The 23,951-nt window shown below is 42.5% G+C and overlaps 1 protein-coding gene across 1 annotated transcript in view; it reads right to left on the bottom strand.

The window, feature by feature from the left end:
• Positions 1–23,951, bottom strand: part of GRM3 (glutamate metabotropic receptor 3) — a 73,915-nt gene that overhangs the window by 16,225 nt on the left and 33,739 nt on the right. The window contains exon 3 of the mRNA XM_030216413.1: positions 1,814–2,880. Within this exon, the coding sequence (XP_030072273.1) occupies positions 1,814–2,880 (1,067 nt within the window). The remainder of the gene's footprint in view (positions 1–1,813; positions 2,881–23,951) is intronic.

Genomic DNA, 23,951 nt, shown 5'->3' with positions numbered 1-23,951 from the left:
TGTAACAATTCTGATCTAGGATGAAGTTTGCAGGGCTGGCTCAAGAATTGGATTGGACACTGCTGGAGAGCACTTATAAATCTGTGGGTTAGATATGTTTTGTGATACAGAATCGGAGTCAATAGCTTCTCCTGACTCTTACGACTTTAGTGCTTGAATTGAATTGGACATTAGGGGGTAATTCCACAAAGTTGGCCAAGTACACGAATAAATGACCAGGATATTGGCATATATGCATGTAAATGTCACAGGTCTGGCTAAGCGTTATTCTATAACAAGGTATCTAAATGGGATGGCGGGAAGATTAAAGATGGGCACACAGATGGGAGGAATCTGGTTGGAGCGTGACGGGGTGCATATTTATGAGCAGAAATGATCTAGTGAACTTGGTGCAAACGCCTACCCCAGCTCCATAGCAAGTGCTCATAGCTAAGCCACACACACGTATCTAACCTGTTTACATTAGTATTCTCTAAAGGAAAGTAGGCACCTAAGTACCACAGTACAGGCCACTGTTACACAGCTGCCCTTTGGTTGCTCATATTCTTTATGGACTATTTAAATCTACAGTTGGAACTTGATGGCACCGATGAAGAAACTGACATCTTTGCTACATTATAGTTTAACTGCTCATATCAAAATAAAACACATTCCTAGGAAACAGTGAACCTGGCACGGAAATCAAATTTCTTGTTATTTTTCAGCTGCATTGTTCTCGATTTGATAGTCTTTTGGATAGAGCATAAATATTTATGTCAGACCTGGAACCAATCTGTGGAAGACATGGGTACATAAACTTGGGCCAACGTAAACAAAGAAGAACCAAAGCCTTTGCAGACGTGAAGACACACAGGAAACAGCGAGGTTCTAAAAGCTTACTGTCCAACAACTAAGACTCAACGTGGCCACTTTTTGGCCTACAACAGATCATTTGCTGTTGATGATGGGAAGTGAATTTTAGCATTTTCCATTGTGTTGCACAAAGGTGATAATTTGGGGTCGCACAGACAACCTTTGGAGACTCCTGAGGCAGGCGAGATAGGCTGAAACATGGCCATGTCGAGTCTTGGTTGTTGGACAATAAACTTTTAGAAGCGTTGTCTACATAAACTTTGGACCTTTTAGTTAACATTGTATAGGAAAATATGCCATCTTCGTATATTAATGCCCATAGCTCTAACTAGCTGAACATATACATCATTATTAACATATATATTTAAATTTTCATAAGTATGAATATTTACACATATGAATAGATTTTCAAGTTTCCAAACTATGGATAGAAATGCAATAACAAAGGTTAGCAACTGGATCCGAAATCCATTTTTGTGTTTTCTCTTCATTGTATTTATGAACTACAAGTGCAAAGATAGATGTAAGGGAATACACGCAGGTAACAGGAATCAGCTGCTAACCTTAGATCCCGTTCTTCCTAGTCTTTTGGTTCCAGTTCAGATATAGGCCACTTGTAAACCTGATAAAATATTTTAGAAACCGAGAATATCTTTTTTTGCAATGAAAGTGAAGGTCGGAGTTGAGCCAAGCCGGTCACAAAGAACCACACTGTGGTTTGGAGTTCCTTGTTCTGAAGGATCCAAACCAGTTTCTCCACCTACCACGTACAACTTCTTTGTCATAGATTATCGTAATTTACAGTTCTAAATAGCTACATCGGTGGTTCTCAAACACCATTTGGAGATCTGTGCTATGAAAATCTTCTGATAGGTTCTTTGGGGAAAGACAAACAGGCGTTCATTAATATTAAAGTCAAATAACTCTGAGACATATGTGTACAATGTAAAGAAAGACTTACTCTGTAATCACTAGAGGTCACATAAAATATAGGGAGGAAGGCGAGCCAGATAATGCACGTCGTATACATTGTAAAACCGATGAATTTGGCCTCGTTGAAATTCTCTGGGCACTTCCTCGTTTTGAAGGCATACACTGTGCATAAAATTACAAGGACCACGTCATATGTTAAAGAGATTAACATACTGGAATCTTTGACATTGCATTTTAATATAACAGTTTCCCGTTTTTCAGGAATTGTGTACCTTCTGGTGCCAGGGGATTCCAGCATGAGCCAGACAAACACAATTACAATCTGTACCGAGATCAGGCTGAGGCATATGACAACCTGAGAGCTTGGGCTGATGAATTTGGGCCTCTGAGCACCTTCTTTGACACCACTGAATATTCGGGCTATGCGGTTCGTCTTTGTCAGAAGGGCCGAGTAGCAAACTACAAAAGAACTTCCCAGGCCTAGGCGCCGTAGCGTGCAAATGACAGGAGAAGGCTTGGCTATGAAAAAGAAGGTCATACAGTAACACATGAAGACTCCAAACAGTAAGATGTAGCACAGCTCTCGGCCTGAAGCTTTCACCAGTGGTGTGTTGTTGTGCTTGATAAAGACAGCTGCGACCATGCAGGTGCAAACAAAGCCAAGGCATGCGATAGTGACGGGGCCTATCGCCCAGGCATCTTCCCACTTGACGTAGTCTTCAGGAAGATCAAAACAGCCCATCAGGTCTGAAGTTGGCCACCGTCCAAGTCCACAGTCAAGGCAGGTGAACTCATCGGATAGGTATTCATAATGCTGGCAGGGAATGCAGTTCCAACAGCAAACGTCTCCGGGCTGTATAATCTTCATTTCATTCGGAGCACATGGATCACTGCACTGGGAGGTGGGGATTGAGTTTCTGGACCAGTGAATCAAATCCATGTCCAGCGACAGGGTTTCTGCCCACTGACCGACTCTGATGTAAGAATGCCGACCTCCTTTGTACTGGAAATTGAACACATTGTACCGTCCGAGTCCATCCCCATAGGTGTCGAACTTGACCACACTGTCTGCAAAATTGGGAGGGCTGAATGGAGCTGTGAAAACAAGAATAGAAAGCATTTTAGTTTCAGCACATTTTTTTGAATGCTTTCGAATAAAAGCCGTTAGTGGAGCAGGGTTAAAATTTTTTTTTTTTTTTGACAAGTTCCTGGAAGAAAAGTCCATCAATTGTTATTATGGTGGACTTGGAGAAAATCTGCTGCTTATTCCTGTGATAAGTTTATGAAATCTATTTTACTGTTCTGGGATCCTGACAGATACTTGTGACTTTGATTGGCCACGGTTGAAAACAGGATACTGGACTTGATAGACCTTTGGTCTGTCCTAATACAGCAACTACTTATGTACTTGTGTACACAGGAATCAAAATCCCTAATACATATTTTATTTAGTTTCTTCCACTAGTAGAAAACAGCGTGAATAGCGCTTGCTAAAGTGAAACAAAACAAGCATTTTCTAGCTGCAGACCTCTATTGAATAGTTTTCTCCCTGTAAACGTTCAGAAACATAGAGATAAATCAAGCCTGTACCCAACAGCTGTCCCAGGGCAAAATAAACTTTAATTGGAACACAATAACTGACAGCATATAATATATGAAAACAGTCGTATGAAGGCAGTGCTGCTGTGATATAGGTATGAAATGAGATGCCCTATTTTACCAGTGGCCTTGATTAGCTTGTTCATGAAAAAAAGGGCAGGTACGTTGGCTAAAAGAAGAAATTCCTGTACTTTACAAATCTGGAAATTCAAACAAATATTTGTGTATGCTATTTATTTATTTATTTATTGGTGCTTGCATCTTACATAATCCAAACGTTAATTATTCAGTTCTATGTGGCTTACAATAATTAAGGCTAGAAATGCATACAAAATATTTTTACAAGTATGAAGAAAACATTCACAGTGAGATTTTGAAATGAGCAAACAAGTAAAGATACCATAACAGTTGCTGTTTAGTTCCTTGTCTAACAAATTCAGAATTTCTTAAAAAGGAACGACTTGAAAAATTTGCAAAATATTAGATAATTGGTAATCCTTTTTATCTCACTAGGGGGGTCCTTTTACAAAGGCGTGCTGAAAAATGAATGGCCTGTGGTAGTGTAGATGCGGGTTTTGGGCGCATGCAGATCCAAGCACACAACTGTGGAACGCACTCCCAAAAGCCGTGAAAACAACGTACAACCACTTAAACTTCCGGAAATCATTAAAAACCAACCTGTTCGAAAAGGCATACCCTATCGACCCACCTTAAATTCCTAAACCCTGCAACACAACGAAACCAAAGCTTGTAATAGACATTGTATACCTCTTCCTCTATACGATTCCCCAATGTGTCTATAACACATGAACCTTATTCGACCACAACAACTCTTTGTATTTGTTTCTCTACCGGAGATGGCGAACGCCTCTACGGTACTATGTAAGCCACATTGAGCCTGCAAATAGGTGGGAAAATGTGGGCTACAAATGCAACAAACCTTTTTAAAACTCCGCTAAGCTAACTGCCTTTACCACATTCTCTGGCAACGAATTCCAGAGTTTAATTACACGTTGAGTGAAGAAACATTTTCTTCAATTCGTTTTAAATTTACTACATTGTAGCTTCGTCGCATGCCCCCTAGTCCTAGTATTTTTGGAAAGCGTGAACAGACGCTTCACATCTACCCGTTCAACTCCACTCATTATTTGATAGACCTCTATCATATCTCCCCTCAGCCGCCTTTTCTCCAAGCTGAAGAGCCCTAGCCGCTTTAGCCTTTCCTCATAGGGAAGTCGTCCCATCCCCTTTATCATTTTTGTCGCCCTTTTCTGCACCTTTTCTAATTCCACTATATCTTTTTTGAGATGCGGTGACCAGAATTGAACACAATATTTGAGGTGCGGTCGCACCATAGAGCGATACAAAGGCATTATAACATCCTCATTTTTATTTTCCATTCCTTTCCTAATAATACCTAACATTCTATTTGCTTTCTAAGCCGTAGCAGCACACTGAGCAGAAGGTTTCAACGTATCATCAACAACGACACCTAGATCCCTTTCTTACGACACCTAGATCCCTTTCTTATTTAGCAATGCTTTTGATTTGGAAGGGGATTGACTGAGGGTACTGGATTTCTGGGGTTAGGAGAAGGATTTTATGTGATGTATTTTATGTCTAGATCATGTAATGTATTTTCTGTTTAGATAATTATGGATGCAATATTTTGTAAACCACCTAGAGTTTGAGATAGGATGGTATATAACTGTGATATAACATAAAAATAAAATAAATGTTTAGTCTGCTGTAGAGCTCACCCTGGCGAATGCTTTCTCTTTGTCTCCATTCTCCAGGTTCCCTGGGTGAGCAGGGGCTTTCTATCTGATGGACCTTGGTGAGGTAAGAGCCAAGCCTGGTCCCCGAACAGTATCCTGGTTCAATGGCTGGGAACTGACGCCAAAAACAGTGACCCTCCCTGAGCTCAGTATGTATGGGAGACAAACTTCCCTCCCGATCACCTTGTCAGTCAGGCAGAGAGGTGCAGCTTGACTTCTTGTATTTTGGGAGGGTGTTAAAAGCTCTGGTACTGCTGAACAGGCAGAACTTTACCCATCTGTACATTAATGTTTAAAATGTTGTTATCCTACTTTGGAGAGGAGAAGCAGCCTTATGGTTAGTGCCGTGGGCTGAGAACTGGGTTCAATTCTCACTGCAGCTCCTTGCAATGCTGGGCAAGTCACTTGACCCTCCATTGCCCCAGGTACAAAAACTTAGATTTTCATCCATTTTGAAACCCCAATGTCTTCTAGCCCAGTCGTCTCATCTACAAACCTCAGCTAGAAGCCACCAACACAATCTAAGAATGGCTGTGAGGGAAGGCTCTTGGTGTCACATGAACCACAATAAAGGCAAACCAAGATTGATCTGGACGCTCAAAAGGCAGAAGGATGCTGTGCACCCAAAATAAAAACTCCCCATCTAGTGAAATTCCAACATAGAGCTTGGATTCCGACCCTGAGAAGATGAACATCAGTGGATGTGTCTCCATATTTATTCTTGACAGTTTAACCGCTGCTGACACATCGGATGACAATGACCTCCCAGTGGCACTTCCTGTTACACATGTAATATCTGTTGTTCGCTGGGGAGTAATTTTACTGTAGTGAAAGAGTCTGAAAGTTTAATAGATTAGGATGGACTTTGAAACCATTTGTCTCTCTATATGTCTCAGATCTAAACAACTAGGGCTATCAAAAGCTGAAAATTCATCATCCATCTTTTTTCTTCAACATATTGATTTGGCTTCTGCAGTAACAGTGGCTGGTCATGCACTCTCTCATCCTATGTGGTATTTGGGAATAGAGAAATAGTCAGAGCTAGCACTGTGACCTTCTCCTGATCGATAATTTTCACATGTAAGATAGAAAAATGCTCCTGCTGCCTTTCTTTTGAACACAACCTCGAGAAAAGGCAACTCAGGTTTTAACTAAGTTCTGTTACACCTCTGAAAAGCACAAGAGGTAAAAAGCTAGCCCAGGTACCAAGTAAGGGGCCCTTTTAATTAGCCACGTAATGCGTGTCAATTCCGAGTTACCACCCATCTACCACGTGGCTCTTGCAGTAATTTCATTTTTGCTGCACATCTGCTACACGCGTCCAAAAAATATTTTTATTTTCTGGCACGTGTCAGCTACGTGCGCCATATGGCAGTTGACATGCATAGGTCATTACCGCCCAGTTACCATGTGAGACTTTACCGCTAGGTCAATGGCTGGCATTAAGATCTCAGACCCAATATGGACATGTGTCAATTTTCATTTTGCCGCACGTCCATTTTCGGCAAAAATTTAAAAAAAGCCCTTTTTTGCAGGTGTGCTGAAAAATGATTCTGCACACGCCCAAAACACGCGTCTACATTACCGCAGGCCATTTTCAGCGCACCTTAGTAAAAGGACCCCTAAAACAGTTATACTCCTCAAGGTCTTTTAGCACAGACTTCCCAGATTCTGTATTAGTGTACAGTATTTATGCTGGTTGATTCATTCCATCATGTGTGTGACTTCCGTTTCAACAAAAGTAAAATCTCAATTGGTCTGGTTTTGGAATTAAGTGAAATGAGAAATCACTAATATGAGAAGAATCACAAGTACAAAACAGGAGCTCAAGAACTTATGCCATAAAGCAACCCAGGTTCTTCGGAGTAGGGATGGACCGATGGGTTTTCACAAATTGAGGAAGCAAAGGTAGCATGCAAAAATAATCAAACATTCAATGCTAAGTAAAATGTGTGATTTGCTTTTCTAATAAAGATTTTTTGGTCTCTCAGTTTGTAGAAACTACTCTGAAGAACCTGTATAAATAGCACGAATATTCATATTTAACATATTCATAACTATATGCAAGTTTTTTTAAATAGAAAAATTAGAATAGATATTTTTTAATGACCTTTGATAAAGAGAAAAGACTAAGCACGCTTAATCTTTATGGAGTTTGCTGGAAATTAAAATCTTTCATTTACCCAGAGAAGTACTGCACGAGGATTTCTCCCACTGCCATACTAATGACCCTTAGCCTTGTTCTTCCTCTCCACCTTCTATAGTCATGTCAAACTCAACAAGGGTGACAATTGGGGCATCTGATGATGAAAACAGTTTAGTAATAAAGAAATCTGTCCCTATGAGTAATGAGGAAAAAGCAGACATACTAAACAAATACTTCTGTTTGGTATTTACGGAAGAATATCCTGGAAAACGAACACAGATAGTTGGGAAGATACTGCACCATTCACAGATGAAAATGTTTATGAACAACTTGCAAGCCTGAAAGTAGAAAAAGCTGTGGGACTGGATGAGACCCATCCTAGGATACTATCAGGCTTATTTTCGAAAGAGAAGGGCGCCCGTCTTTCGACACAATTCGCAAGATGGGATTGGTTCTCACAGGGTCGCCCAAATTGGCATAATCGAAAGCTGATTTTGGGCATCCTCAACTGCTTTCCATCGCGGAGATGACCAAAGTTCATGGGGGGGGGGGGGGGGGGGGTCAGAAGCATAGCGAATGCGGGACTGGGGCGTACTTAACACACAGGCGTCCTCGGCCGGTAATGGAAAAAAGAAGGGCGTCCTTGACGAGCACTTGGCCGACTTTACTTGGTCCATTTTTTCTTGCGACCAAGCCTCAAAAAGGTGCCTGAACTGACCAGATGACCACCAGAGGGAATCGGGGATGACCTCCCCTTACTCCCCTAGTGGTCACTAATCCCCTCCTACCCTAAAAAAACTTTGAAAATATTTTTTGCCAGCCTCAAATATCATACCAAGCTCCATCACAGCAGTATGCAGGTCCCTGGAGCAGTTTTAGTGGGTGCAGTGCACTTCAGGCAGGCGGACCCAGGCCCATTCCCCCCCCTACATGTTACACTTGTGGTGGTAAATGCGAGCCCTTCAAAATCCACCAGAAACCCACTGTACCCACATCTAGGTGCCCCCTTCACCCCTTAGGGCGATGCTAGTGTTGTGCAGTTGTGGGGAGTGGGTTTTGGGGGGCTCAGCACCCAAGGTAAGGGAGCTATGCACCTGGGAGCAATTTGTGAAGTCCACTGCAGTTCCCCATAGGGTGCCTGGTTGGTGTCCTGGCATGTGAGGGGGACCAGTGCACTATGAATGCTAGCTCCTCCCATGACCAAATGGCTTGGATTTGATCGTTTCTGAGATGGGCGTCCTCGGTTTCCATTATCGCCGAAAACTTGGGATGACCATCTCTAAGGACGACCATCCCTAAGGTCGACCTAAATGTTGAGATTTGGGCATCCCCGACAGTATTATCGAAATGAAAGATGGCTGCCCATCTTGTTTTCATAATACGGGTTTCGCCACCCCTTCGCTGGGACGTCCCGCAAGGATGTCCTCAGGAAAACATGGGCGCCCCGTTTGATTATGCCCCTCCACAGGAGTTAAGAGAGTCTCTAGCAGGTCTTCTTAAAGATTTGTTTAATAGATCCTTGGAGATGAAAGAGGTTCTGCAGGATTGCAGAAGAGCAGATGTGGTTCCTCTTCACTAAAGTGGTATCAAAGAATAAGTGCAAAGCTACACTTTGGTAGTTGGACAAGTAATTGAGATGCTGCTCAAGGAAAGAATAGTGAACTTCCAACAGATTGCAAGATCCAAGGCAACACAGTTTTACCAAAGGAAAACCTTGACAAACAAATCTGATTGATTTCTTTGACTCGGTGAAGAATACACACTAGATGTAGTCTACTTGGATTTCAGCAAAACTTTTGAAACAGTTCCTCGTAGGAAGCTCACGAATAACATAAGAGGGTTGAAGTTTGGATCCAAAATGGAGAACTGGATTAGAGCGTGGTTGCCTGACAAACATCAGAGATTAGTGGTAAATGGAATTCACTCAGAGGAAAGGAAGGTGAATAGTGGAGGTGCCTCAAGGATCGATTCTGAGGCTGATTCTACTCAATGTATTTGCAAGTGACATTGCTGAAGGGTTAGAAGGAAACGTTTGCCTTTTTGTGGATGACATGAAGATTTGCAACAGAGTGGACACCCCAGAGGGGATGGACAACATGGCAAGTGATCTACAAAAATGAGAAGAAAGGTCTAATATTTTGCGGTTAAAATTAAAGCAAAGAAGTGCAGAGTGATGCATTGGGGGAGTAGAAATCCAAAGAAGATGTATGTGTTAGGGAGCAAAAGGCTGATATGCATGGCCTAGGGAAAGGGACCTTAGAATGATAATGTCTGAGGATCTCAGACACAGGTTTGAATTCGCAGGTTGACTCCTCTCCTCCTGCTCCTTGAGTTGGCTGGAGGGGGCAAAAGAGTGTGACAACATGGTGGCCTTAAAAAGAAAGCAAAAAGAAGGAAGGAATATATATGGGATCTCCAAATGTACAGGATAGTGAGGAAAAAATACCAAACAATTAATCAAAATAAGGTCAAAGGAACCTTGTTTTCTTAAAGCATCCTTTAATGCTTCAAACAGAGAAAAATACACTCGACCACAACTAATGTTGCACCAAGCGTAAGACTCCTGCTTCGGAGTTGGTGTTGTGTCAGGAGTCATACAATCCAATAGTTATGTCACACAGGTTTAACAGCGAGCTTCAGTTTGTAATAATCCAAACCACAAGGGTGCTGAGGAGCGCGTCGGCATGATGGAAGTAATTGCCGACAGTTCACACGCTGGTGCGCTCCTCAGGACCCCTGTGGTTTGGACTATTACAAACTGAAGCGAGTCTCTGTGTGAATCTGTCCTACCCTCTCTATTTCCCTTCGTTTTTCTATCTTTCTACGTAAGTGGTCCTCAGTCCTCTTTGCCTTTCTCCCTTCTCTGTCCCTCAGTCCAGAGAGGAGAGTAACACTTCCTGGCTTTTTATCCGCTTCCAGCCCACATTTGCTTTCCAGTAATTTTTCCATCTCAAGGGCTTTGCAGGCCAGGGTGAGTGTCCTCTGACCCATCCTCCAAAAGTGTTTCCACCACACTGCCTGTTGGAAAAATCCATTGATAATGGAGCATGATATGATCTCATTATCACTTACTGAACTCAAATTGTTATTAAGTGAGAGCAACCGAGGTAAAACAGATCATTTACATAAAGCGTGCTCTGCCCTCAAACCAGTGCGTGAACTTCCCCGTTCACTGAAAACCCAATTAATTTTGATTTCCTGCTACCTTGATGGATTTTCTGTTGAAAGCATTTAACATCCTCAGCCAAATATGTCTGGTGCTTAGGATGACAAACCTAATTTGCAGGTACTTTCCAGTGTGAAATGTACAGTTGATCAATGAAAAGAAAAGAGAACATCTGAGCAGAAGAGAAAATGTGATGTTCAGCAGCTGGGAGAGGATGGAGTGGCTGCTGTCCCGTTTCATCATTCTCATTACTTCACATCCTTTTTTGGAAGCTGCTTAACACCGACTAAGTTTAAGGTTTACAGCTAACTTCCCGAGAACAGAAGAACACACAGGAGCCAACTTTCCAAAATGATTGGGGGTGCTAAACTCAATGGAAGTTATCCCATCACTAGACACAGTCAAGAAATTTGCTCAATATTGGGGGGTGCTCCAGCACCCACAGAGCTGGCTCCTATGCAAGAACATAAGGTCCATCAAGCCTGGTATAATGTTTCCAATGGTGTCCAATCCAGGTAGTTCCTGGCAAACTCTCAAAACTGTACAAAACATTTTCTGCTGCGTATCCTAGTAATAAGTAGTGGATTTTTCCCCCAAGTCCAACATAATAATAGCTTATGGACTTTTAGGAAGTTATCCAGAGATTTGCATATAATGGAGACAGTGCATGCAAATCAAGTTCATGCATATTCATTGTGGATATCCTGAAAACCTGACTGGAAAGCAGGTACTCCAGGACTGGACTTGGGAAACACTGACATAGAAACAGGATTTGAACCTTTAATGGGGCCTTATCTTTCACTTGTGGGAATAGCAAACAGATTTAGGGCGTCTTTTCCTAAGGCGCGCTCACGTTTTTAGCGTGCGCTAAAATTGTGGGCGCGCTACACGTTAGAGACACCCATAGGAATGAATTGGCGTCTCTATCATTTAGCGTGCCCAAAATTTTAGCGCACGCTAAAAACGAGAGCGTGCCTTAGTAAAAGACGCCCTTATTGATGTCTTGGCGAAGGATAAGGTTCTTGCATTTTGACGATTAATGCGACTGCTCTTGGTGTCTTTCCTATTACTATAGTACATAAGTATTGCCATATTGGGAAAGACCAAAGGTCCATCGAGCCCAGCATCCTGTTTCCAACAGTGGCCAATCCAGGTCACAAATACCTGGCAAGATCCCAAAAATGTACAAAACATTTTATACTGCTTATCCCAGAAATAGTGGATTTTCCCCGAGTCCATTTGATAACGGTCTATGGACTTTTCCTTTAGGAAGCCGTCTAAATTTTTTTAAAACTCCGCTAAGCTGACCGCCTTTACCACATTCTCTGGCAACGAATTCCAGAGTTTAATTACACGTTGAGTGAAGAAAGTTTTTCTCCGATTCATTTTAAATTTACAACATTGTAGCTTCATCGCATGCCCCCTAGTCCTAGTATTTTTGGAAAGCGTGAACAGATGCTTCACATCTACCTGTTCAACTCCACTCATTATAGAGATCTTTTTATTTATCATTGTGTTTCTTTGTCTTCGTATGTTTTTATTGTATAAAATTGTGAACCACTTTGGTCCACTCATGTTAAGTGGCATACTAAATTTTTAATAAACAGAAACAATAGTAAACATTTTTGAACGTTTTAGGGCAGAGAGGCCTCTTCAGAACATGACCGCTCCCAGGAGTTCAGAGGGAATCGTGCTGAAGCAGGTTAAACAATTTAAAAGATAGACATTGAGGCTGCAACTTCCTTCTACGTTTAGAAAAGCTTTCTTTGATTCTCCGAGGCACCTGCATTATATGAATGTCAGCCCAAGGTCACAAGGAATAGCAAACGTGTTTTCTGAGAAACCAAAGCAATTACTTTAACAAAAGGCTTGATTAAGCAGGCCCACAGTCAGCCCTGTTAATGCCTGCTATTCTTCAATAGTAACAGTACCCAAATCTGTCCTAGGGGACCCTCCAGCCAGTTGGGTTTTCAGTCTTTCCGTGATGAATACACCTGTGATAGATGTGAATGCACTTGCTTTCTTCCACACAAATTTCTATTGAGTATTCACTGCATCTATCCTGAAACCCCAAGTGACTGGGGCCACTCAGGACAGGTTTGGGACTCATTCTTCCAAGGGTTGAACTGAGCACTGATGGAAATAGCCCTCCCGCCCTCCCCCCCCATGTGAGAGGAGTTCTTTCTCCTCAGATAAAGAAAAAAAAATTTGCCTAGGTCTCTCATTTCTAATTCATAAGCCCTCCTGCAGGGTAATTTCTGAAGACCTTGACTTGCTTGAATTGATGTTAAGCTCTTTTAATTTTACATTATTCACTTTGGGAAGAGGCCGGCACAAGAGTCAGTGGGAACAGAAAGTACTTTACCCCAGTAATCAAACTGCAATTACAAAGGAGATTAAATGGAGGCTCTGAGCAGACAAACTGCACCCCGAAGGTTACCAGATAGGGAGGCCAGTCCTAGAATATAGCATGGGGACCCCCTGCAGGCTTGTTAGTGTCTTTAAATTAAATTCCAGGGTGACAATTGACTGTTTTCTCTTTCCATTTCATAACCAACATTAATACATTGAAAACGTAATCTCCCTCATTCTGTAAATGAATTTCCCTTCTATGAGTGAAAGACCTGAAGCTCTGCTTCAGCTGGTCATGGCTGCCTTCTTTGCTGACTTCAGGCAGGTTAAAAAACTGAATGCGAGGCCCCTTCACCCTCTTCCTAACCTCCTTGAACTCTGTGTGCCCTCAGACATTTTGGAAAACAAATATTTACTTAAAAAGTACTTAAATTATAGCTCTGGTTGCATTATTACCTACCTGTGCTGTGCTGCAAAATGTGAAGGAAAACAAACTCCGTGACTTTCCCAGCTTTTCAGAATGAGTGTGAGTTGCTAAACGCAGTGCAAGCTTACCCTCTCCCCTTCTGGCTGAAAATCCCAAAACACTGTGGTCCATATAAACTAATCTACTACAACGAGATTCCTGAATTTTCACTCTAGTTACTAAAATTTAATAACTCTTCATATAAAGTAACTACCATAAGTAAATATAAATTCTTTATTAGTATCAAAAAGAAACTTTTTTTTTTCACAATACTCCAATACATTTCACCAAGTTCTCCTGCTTTCCTATCTCACACATTCACAGCTCTAGCAAACCTTCTTTCACAACCTACCATTATATGAAGAGAAAGAAAACAACCACAGATTTTTTTTTCTTACATTTGTACCCCGCGCTTTCCCACTCATGGCAGGCTCAATGCGGCTTACATGGGGCAATGGAGGGTTAAGTGACTTGCCCAGAGTCACAAGGAGCTGCCTGTGCCTGAAATGGGAATCGAACTCAGTTCCTCAGTTCCAAAGTCCACCACCCTAACCACTAGGCTACTCCTCCACTGTTGCTACTAGTTGAGATTCTACATGGAATGTTGCTATTCCACTAGAAGTCGGTCCTTGCAGATCACCAATGAGGCCGCGCAGGCTTCTACATGGAATGTTGCTAGTGGAATAGCAACATTCCATGTAGAATCTCCAATAGTAGCAACATTCCATGTAGAATCTCCAATAGTATCTATTTTATTTTTGTTACATTTGTACCCTGCGCTTTCCCACTCATGGCAGGCTCAATGCGGCTTACATGGGGCAATGGAGGGTTAAGTGAATTGCTCAGAGTCACAAGGAGCTTCCTGTGCCGGGAATTGAACTCAGTTCCTCAGTTCCCCAGGACCAAAGTCCACCACCCTAACCACTAGGCCACTCCTCCACATATATATATCATTCAAGTACTATTGAAAAGGGCGGAGGAAGCCGAATCATGAAGCAACGTGCAGTGGAGAAGTACAATTTTCATATTACAATGATGCTAGAACAGAAATGGCCCTAAGATCAGCAAGCATAGTGACATTATAGTGAGAAACTTTCTAGATTGAAGAACGTTTATTAACAACAGGAAGCAGCCGTAGAGTGGAAAATAACAAGGAGTAAATGATTTTTAGAAAAAAAACACTGCTATGAAAAAACAATAAGGATTATTATATGTATGGGACATCTCTGTACCTTTTCAATGAATCTGTGTGAGTTAAGGTAGAGAGTATGAATGTGGTAGGTTGTGAAAGAAGGTTTGCTAGAGCTGTGAATGTGTGAGATAGGAAAGCAGGAGAACTTGCTGAAATGTATTGGAGTATTGTGAAATAAGTTCTCTTTTTGATACTAATAAAGAATTTATATACAGTTACTTTTATGGGAGGAAAGATTCAGATTTTCTCTGATGTTTCCAGATGGACACAGGAGGGAAGGAAGAAGTTTCTCTCTGTGCGGCAGGAAGCTTTGAACGTGGGATAATGAGCGGAGTAGAGCGGAGAGATGTGAAGCGATTGTTTACACTTTCAAACAACAACAAAACCAGAGGACACAAGATGAAGCTAGAATATGGTAGATTTAAAACAAAGAGGAGAAAGTTTTTCTTTACTCAGCGTGTAGTTAGACTCTGGAACTCGTTGCCGGAGAATGTAGTGACAGCAGCTGGCCTTACGGAATTTAAAGGGGGTTTGGACAGATTCCTGAGGAAAAATCCATTGAACATTATTACATTTTTTTTTTTTTTGGTGGTGGTGGTGGTGGGTTGTCGGGTTCTTGAAGCCTGGATTGGCCGCTGTCGGAGACAGGATGCTGGGCTTGATGGACCCTTGGTCTTTCCCAGTATGGCGGTGCTTATGTGAGCTAGATTTCAGTCAAGGTTTCCATGTAAATGTGTATTACAGATTCGCAATGTTAGTTTTCATTTCTTTGAGCCTTCACAGCGTCGTTCCTTCTTGGATGCAAGAACTCCTAAACAAGATTCGTAATGGCTACTGGTCCTTTTAAGAGTTTAGGTGCAGTTAAAGTGGAATTGTGAATAAAATGCAATAGCCCAATTTGTGGTAAGGGCCGTCAGAGAGCAGATAGAAACATAATCATCGAAACACGCTGCCGTTGCATGCTGGGTAACCTTACCATGATCTTTTACACTGCTGAAGGGTCTGAACAATGATTTCAAGAGTTGCATCTCTACTGCTCATCTCTCCTCTCTCGAGAGGAGGAGCCACATGGTTTCAGGAACCACAGGATAAGTCATTCAACCCCAAAGATCTGGCTCCTTATTATATGGCTCACCAGTATCAATTAACTAAATTATACATGTCCTAGAATTCACACTGCTGTTCCTCACCTGGGAAATCATCCTAGCTTCCAGTCACAAAACACAAAGAGTCACACAGCGAACGGCTAAATATACTCAAGTACTGGGAACGAACTAAGGGCTCTAATTGCAAACTTCTGTTAACCAGTTAATGGACATAAATACGCGTTAAGAAGGACGGGGCTTGGAGTTTTTAATGTGTTAAGTGGCATTAATATGTGCTCATTACGTATTGAGACCAGCATTAACTGGTTAACCCTCACTAGAAAATAGAGCCCTAAAGTTTTTACATACAACAAATATATTGTGCAATAAGGAATGTGTCAAGGCAAAAATTGGAGTCCAAAAACTGATGCTGAAGTTCACCCAATGCAGATTATAACGAGAGGAAAAGTGTTCATCTTTCTTTGCAAGAGACGAAACTGCTCCATCACAAGAGAAATATTTACTAAGAAAAAACCACCCAAACCTCTCTCAAGCACTCTAAGAAGATCAGAGTCGAAATAATTGCAAACCGTTTGCGTTTCTTCATGTCCGTCTCATCTACTCCCACTCGATTTAACAGGAACTTGATTTTTGTTAGGAAGGGGCATAAATTTATACAGCGGAGAAGAGAGAGAGAGAGCTGTTTACTGTCACGTAATGGCTCAGTGCATCCAGATTTGAAATTCTTTGTGAATTATGAGTGGAAGGAAATTCTTTTCTCAGAGTCATGGTTTTTTTTTTTAATCGTTCGGCCAAGACTAATGAAAATCATAGAGTTGAATATGGTCACATGGGGGTAATTCTAAAAAAGGGAGCCAAGAGTCATGCGCCAAGGTGCAGCATGCCAAGTGCAAATTCTATCATGGCACCAGGGCACCCGGATTATGTTATAGAATACCTACGTGAGCTGGTATTTATGTGCCAACATTTAGGCAGGCCAATGTATGCCATGTCAATGGAGCGATTATTTATTTATTTAACACATTTATACCCCATATTTTCCCACTTAATTGCAGGCTCAATGTGGCTTACGAGGAGGGGCATAATCGAACGAAAACGTCTATCTCCATGGGCGTTTATCTCCGAGAACAGGTCCGTGAAGGGGCGGACCGAACCGTATTTTGGGAAAAAATAGACGCCCATGTGTTATTCGACAATTTGTGAGCTGGGCGTTTTTGTTTTTCAGCGATAATGGAAAATGAAAGCGCCCAGCTCAAAAACGAATAAATCCAAGGCATTTGTTCGTGGGAGGGGCCAGAAGTCGTAGTGCACTGGTCCCCCTCACATGCCAGGACACCAACCGGGCACCCTAGGGGGCACTTTTACAAAAAAAACAAAAAGGTAAAAGAGCTCCCAGGTGCATAGCACCCTTCCGTTGGGTGTTGAGCCCCCCAAATCCCCCTCAAAACCCACCACCCACAAGTCTACACCATTACTATAGCCCTAAGGGGTTAAGGGGGGCACCTACATGTGGGTACAGTGGGTTTGGGGGGCGGTGTGGAGGGCTCCCATTTACCAGCACAAGTGTAACAGGTGGGGGGGCATGGGCCTAGGTCTACCTGCCTGACATCCACTGCACCCCCTAATAACTGCTCCAGTGACCTGCATACTGCTGCCAGGGAGGTGGGTATGACATTTGAGGGTGAACATAAAAAGTTGTGAAACGGCATATTTTTGTGGTGGGAGGGGGTTTGTGAACACTGGGGGAGTCAGGGGAGGTCATCCCCGACTCCCTCCAGTGGTCATCTGGTCATTTAGGGCACTTTTTGGGGCCCTATTCGTGGAAAAACAGGGTCCAGGAAAAGTGCCCTAAATTCTCGCTAAAAACGCATATTTGTTTTCCATTATCGGCGAAAAGCGCCCATCTCTGATCGGCCGATAACCACGCCCCAGTTCCGCCTTCACCACGCCTTTTCAACTGCACTCCGTCGCGGATGCGGACAAAGTTGATGGGGGCGTGTCAAACGTCCAAATTCGGCTTTCGATTATACCGCTTTATTCGTTTTTGTGAGATAAACGTCTATCTCGCGATTTGGGTCGCAGTATAGGCATTTTTCTTTTTCAATTATAAGCTGGATAGTACCATAGGGCAGACTACTGTTCAGTAAAATACAATTAAACAATGTAATAGTAAAATAGTAATCGTAAAGGTATCGTATAAAGCAACAAAGATAATAAAAGATAATAAAACATCAGTAGGGTCCATGGATTTTGCTGTAACGAAGAAGTAGTAAATTAAGTTGAGTCTGGAAGGTCAGCCTTCTTGTGAAGAATACAGAAGAAACCTGTCTTCGCAAAAAAACAACAATAATCCAAAACAGCGAAGATGACACAAAAGATCAAAAGGATGAAAAAAATGGGGAAAAGGGAGAAAAATGAAGAGCAACAAAAAAATGTGAAAGGCAGGAAAATAAAAAACAAAAACAAAAAATGAAAATATAACGAAAATTAAAAAACAAAAAAAGGGGGGACGACACAAGTAAGATAAAAAATGGTTATATATTTATTGAGGTGATATGACTCAACACAGCTGTGTTTCGGCCCAAACGGCCTGCGTCAGGAGTCTGTTGCACCATATATGTATTCTCTGACAATATAATTGCCAGCGAACGCCAGTAGCTTTGGTACTTTGTTCAACGAGATAGAGTTACAATTTTCGAACTAGTATTCTCTATAACGATTATCGCTACATCACGCACACAGCCTTTTTAAAGGCAGAGTGTTCATTGAATTAAACCTTATTGAATATTCTATAAGAACTTATATTGTCAGAGAATACATATATGGTGCAACAGACTCCTGACGCAGGCCGTTTGGGCCGAAACACAGCTGTGTCGAGTCATATCACCTCAATAAATATATAACCATTTTTTATCTTACTTGTGTCGTCCCCCCTTTTTTTGTTTTTTAATTTTCGTTAGGTATGCTTCTTGAACAGGATGGTCTTCAGTGATGGTTCTGAATTGATTTTAAGACTTTAGGTAATGCATTCCATAGCTGTGTGCCTGTGAAAGAGAAGCTGGATGCATAAGTAGATTTGTATTTGAGGCCATTGCAATCTGGATAATGTAAGTTTAGATAAGATCGGGAAAAACTGGTACTGTTTCTAGGTGGCAGATCTATTAGATTTAACATGTATCCAGGAACTTCTCCGTAAATGATCTTATGAACCAAGGTGCAAACCTTAAAGGCAATACGTTCCTTGAAGGGAAGCCAGTGTAATATTTCACGAAGGGGCTTGGCAGATTCAAATTTTGATTTACTGAAGATCAGTCTCGCTGCTGTATTCTGGGCGGTCTGAAGTTTCTTAATTAATTGTTCTTTACATCCTACATAAATACTGTTGCAATACACACATCTAAGGGGCTGTTTTACTAAAGGGTTGCTGTGTGGCAACAGGCTTTGCCACGCACCAATCCGGAAATACCGCCAGGCTATTGCAGGAGCCCAGTGGTAGTTCCCACTCCCAGCATGCACCATTTCCGGCGCTACAAAAAATATTTCTACTTTTGTAGTGCCAGTTGCTTACCCAGTGGTAATCGGGCTGCACCGTGCACTGCTCGGTTCCTGCCAGGTTAGCGCGGGAGCCCTTACTGCCCCCTGACATGGCTGCTCGGCAAGTGGTTCACTTACTTCACGACCATTTCTTTTCCAGCAAAAAAGAGACAGCCTTTTATCCGCTGCAGTAAAAGGGGGCCTCAGTGTGATGCTAGTGCAGGGCCCCCCCTTTAATGCAGCTTAGTAAAAGGAGCCCTAAGCGTGGCACGGAAGCAGGTACTTGACAGTATTCGGTAACCTAAGTGGGTAATTGTTTGATGTGTCTGTGTCCCCCACTCATGGGCTTCTTTCTGCGGACACCCCTTGCAGTTAATCCTCCAGATTCTGTACTGGTCGCCAAAGGTTGGGGGCGGATGCCAGATCTGCATGTAAACTAATACTCAGTACTATCTCAGCATGGATCATAAAAGGGAGTAGGGGTGGACCAAGTGACCTGATGTGAAAAGAAAAACTTCAAAAGGAATTGAAAAGAAGCCTAGTTTATTAGTCACAACACTGACCGGTTAGTGGTTAGGAGACAGCCGGTTTAGTGGTCATACTTTGCTGCGTGAAAACATGGAATATCTTTGGCCGCTTTAAAGATAACCGGCTAAGTCTGAATAATGACTTAGCCAGTTATCTTTAAACCGGTCGACAATAAACCAGATATTCGATGCTGATCGCTGGAAATGGCCTGGAATTCAGAATCCAGGCTCAGTGATGACCGTGGGAGGTAGCCGGTCTAACTCCCATGGTCTGAATATCGGCCCCAATACATTTATCTCTTCTCTGTAAAGTGATAGTTTTATTGTTAAGTTCTAGGCAGAGTACAATCAACAGATAATTAACAGTTAAGTGGACTATAAATGCCCAAATTAAATTAAATTACAGGGGAAAAGGAAAGGGGAAAGGAGATGGAACTTGATATACTGCAGTTTTCATATTATGTAAAGGTACTTATTTTGTACCTGGGGCAATGGAGGGTTAAGTGACTTGGCCAGAGTGGTCGTCCCAGAATAGCGCTGATTTTTCCCAGCACCTAAATGTGGCCTTCATTTACTGAATCTAGAGCCCTATATGACTACATGCTTTGTAATCAGGTTACTGGCATTTCTTATTAGGGAAACTGAACGCCTGTGCAAAGCGGATTGGAAGTAGGAGAGTTTTATAGCGAGAATGAGTTTTTATTAAGGTACCCTCCAGATAAGGTGCCAGTAAGGGTACTGGGGAGGGGGGAGTTGTATAATTGGCTACCTCAATTGGGGTGCACTCCAATTCAAAAAGCATCTGTGTGCCAAGATGCCATTCTGCAATACGAGCAGAAGTTGGCATCATCAAGCCTGCATTTTGGCGTGTTCAGTTCCTCCTGTACGATGGCCACTGACATCCTGAGAATGGAGCACGGGAAATGCCTGCCACTGTTTTCCAATGTTCTGCTCCAGGGAATCAGCCGAGAGACAGCAGGAGCAATCGCTGGCCCCCAGGGGAACTTTGATGTATTCTCAGGGCTGAAAGTTGAACAATAGATCTAGCCAGAGATGAAGGGAAAGAGAAGCACCTGAAGATTTTAAAACCCAGAAAAGAACAAAACCAAACAAAAGGCAAACCCTTTTATTTGAAGTCATATATGCTTTTTAGGATATAAAACTGGATTTAGAAGTTAAAAAGGTGTGTTTAAATAGTTTCTCTTTCATCATTCAGGGTTTTCTTCTCTCTTAGTCTGTCAAAGGTTTAAAAAAACTTATGCTATAAAAAATTCTGAATAAGGGGCCGCAATATGTGTCTGAGACAAAATAACTCACAAAAAGACATCAAATTTGAACTGAAAGAAAATAGGAATCTTAGACGAAGTCTAAAATCAGAAATATTGGGTTAGCATTGGAATGGCCAGCAAGAAAAAGGAGGTGATCGTACCTCTGTATAAGTATCTGGTGAGACCAATTCTGGAGACCATACCTTCAAAAAAGATATATAAGCAGGATGCATTCAGTCCAGAGGGCAATTACTAGAATGGTCAGTGGTTTTCATTATAAAGCATGAGAGGACAGACTTAAAGATCTCAATATGTATACTTTGGAAGAAAGGCATCAGAGAGGAGATATGATAGAGACATTTAAATATCTCTGTGGCATCAATACACAGGAGGCAAATCTCTTTCAATTAAAAGGAAGCTCTAGAATTAGGAGGTATTGGATGAAGGTGAAAGGGGACAGACTCAAGAAATACTTCTTCACAGAAAAGGCGGTGAATTCATAGAATAGCCCCCGGTGGAAAAGACTGCAAAAAGCTTAGTTGGATCCTCAGAACCTTAGCAGAGATTGAGTGGCAGCACCGATGGTTAGGAGGTGGGGCTAGTGGTTAGAAGGCGGGGCTAGATCTGGGCAGACTTCTATGGTCTGTGCCCTGAAAATGGCAGATACAAATCAAGGTCAGGTATACATATAAAGTAGCGAATATGAGTTTATCTTGTTGGGCAGACTGGATGGACCGTACAGGTTTTTTTCTGCCGTCACTTACTATGTTACTATGTATATGTTACTATGTAAGTTCAAGAAAGCTCGGGAGAAGTACACAGGATCTCTAAAGGAGAGGAAGGGATACTAGATGGTATGGATGGTCAGATTGGATAAGAGCATAAGAATAGCCATACTAGGTCAGACCAATGGTCCATCTAGCCCAACTGCTCCAAATCACATCACAAGTGCCTGACAGAATCCCAAATAATAGCGAGATTCATGCTACTGATCCCAGGGACAAGTAGTGGCTTCCCCATGTCCATCTCAATATCAGACTATGGACTTTTCATTCAGGAACTTGTCCAAACCCAGATGCTCTAACTGCCGATATCACATCCTCTGGCAACGAGTTCCAGAGCTAACTATTCATTGAGTGAAAAAATATTTCTTCCTGTTAGTTTTAAAAGTATTTCCAAGTAACTTTTTAATATAAACTGCTTAGCTCTGTGTGTCAGTTTAGGCGGTACAGTAAATGCAATAAAAAATAAAGAATAACTTCTTTGAGTGTCCCCTAGTCTTTGTACTTTTTCAAAGAGTAAACTATCAATTTACGTGACTTGTTCTACACCCTACAGTATTTTGTAGACCTCTCCCTCCTCAGCCATCTCTTCTAAGCTGAAGAATCCTAACCTCTTAATCTTTCCTCATGTCTTTCGTTGACTTTTTCCTATTGATTTTTGGAGTTCTTTTGCTATTTTGTTTTAATTTTTATTGTACACTGCTGCGACCTTTTCTTAGAAGTGGCAGTATATTAATCCCCCCCCAAAAATCAAACATATGAGAGGAGTTCCATCCCCTTAATCATTTTGGCTGCCCTTCTTTGAACCTTTTCTAATTCTGCTGTATCTTTTTTAAGATACCGCAACCACAATTGCACACAATAATCAAGGTGTGGTCGTACCATGGAGCGATACAGAGGCATTATAATATTCTTTGTCTTACCACTAAGTCAATGGGTGGCAGCAGGGGCATAGCCAGACTTTGGCGGGAGGGGGGTCCAGAGCCCGAGGTGAGGGGGCACATATTAGCCCCCCCCAGCACCGCTCACCCCCCTGCCATTTATGACCCCCCCGCCGCCACCAACTTTGACCCCCCTGTTGATGACCCTGTCGACCCCCCTCCCACCACCAACCCTCCCCCCTCCGTCACCGTCCTTGGCTGGCAGGGGACTCCCAACCCCCGCCAGCCGAGGTCCTCTTCTTCCGGCGCAAGGTTCGTTCTGTTTCTGTGAGTCTGACGTCCTGCACGTACGTGCAGGATGTCAGACTCACAGAAACAGAATGAAGCCTTGCGCTGGAAGAAGAGGACCTCAGCTGGCAGGGGTTGAGGTCCCCCGCTATCAAAGGTAGGCGACGGCGATGACTGCGGCGGCGGGGGAGGGTTGGCGGCGGGAGGGGGGTCGAGAGGATTGTCGGCAGGGGGGGTCCAGGGTCAAATCTACAGGGGACCAGGCCCCCGTGGCCCCACGTAGCTACGCCACTGGGTGGCGGTAAGGTCTCAGGCCGAAAATGGACATGCACTGATTTTTATTTTGCTGCATGTCCATTTTCCTGCCTCTTAAAAATGGCCCCTTTCCAGGACACAGTAAAAACTGGCCCGGCACGTGCCCTAAAGATGTGCTCACACTGCTGCATCCACTTTTTGCCACAGCTTAGTAAAAAAGCCCTTTACTGTATGGCCACCCACTGGCGTGACTTTCAAGAGTCAATACCATGGCTCTCTGACCCAACTTCCCCAGTCCTGCTTTTCAATTCAGGGGACCCCCTTGGCTCTCCGAGCTACATGGTAGGATCCGTGCCCTCACTCTCTGGTCTTGCCTATGAGCAATGAAACCTTAATTCTAGCCCGGAAAGTCTGGGATTTATTATTGACAGAGATTTGCATCTTACATATATCTCATCCGTGTTTGCCGTTCTTTTTTTCATCTTAGGTGTGTTTGAGCTGTGAAATTTATGCTAAATGAGGAAGACTTACGAATTTTAATACATGCTTTGATAGCCAATTACCTTAACTACTATAATTCTCTTTTGAGTGGAATCAGTGTATCTGCTAGGAAACGTCTCCAGACGCAGTGGTTAGGTTATTGCTTAACGCAGGAACGTACGATCCTGTCTCTCCCTTACTTTATAAATCACATGGCTTCCAAGTTGTTTTAGAATTCCATTTAAGATTCTTCTTCTCACACACGGGGCCGTATTCACTAGTCTGCTCATGATCTGGCATCTTTATTACTTCCACGTACTTCAGATTATCTCATCTTTGCTTATAT

Source organism: Microcaecilia unicolor, chromosome 10 (genome assembly GCF_901765095.1).
Source record: "Microcaecilia unicolor chromosome 10, aMicUni1.1, whole genome shotgun sequence".
Classification (NCBI taxonomy): Eukaryota; Metazoa; Chordata; class Amphibia; order Gymnophiona; family Siphonopidae; genus Microcaecilia; species Microcaecilia unicolor.
The sequence above is the reverse complement of the archived record's forward strand: the minus strand, read 5'-3'. Positions and strand labels throughout refer to the sequence as shown.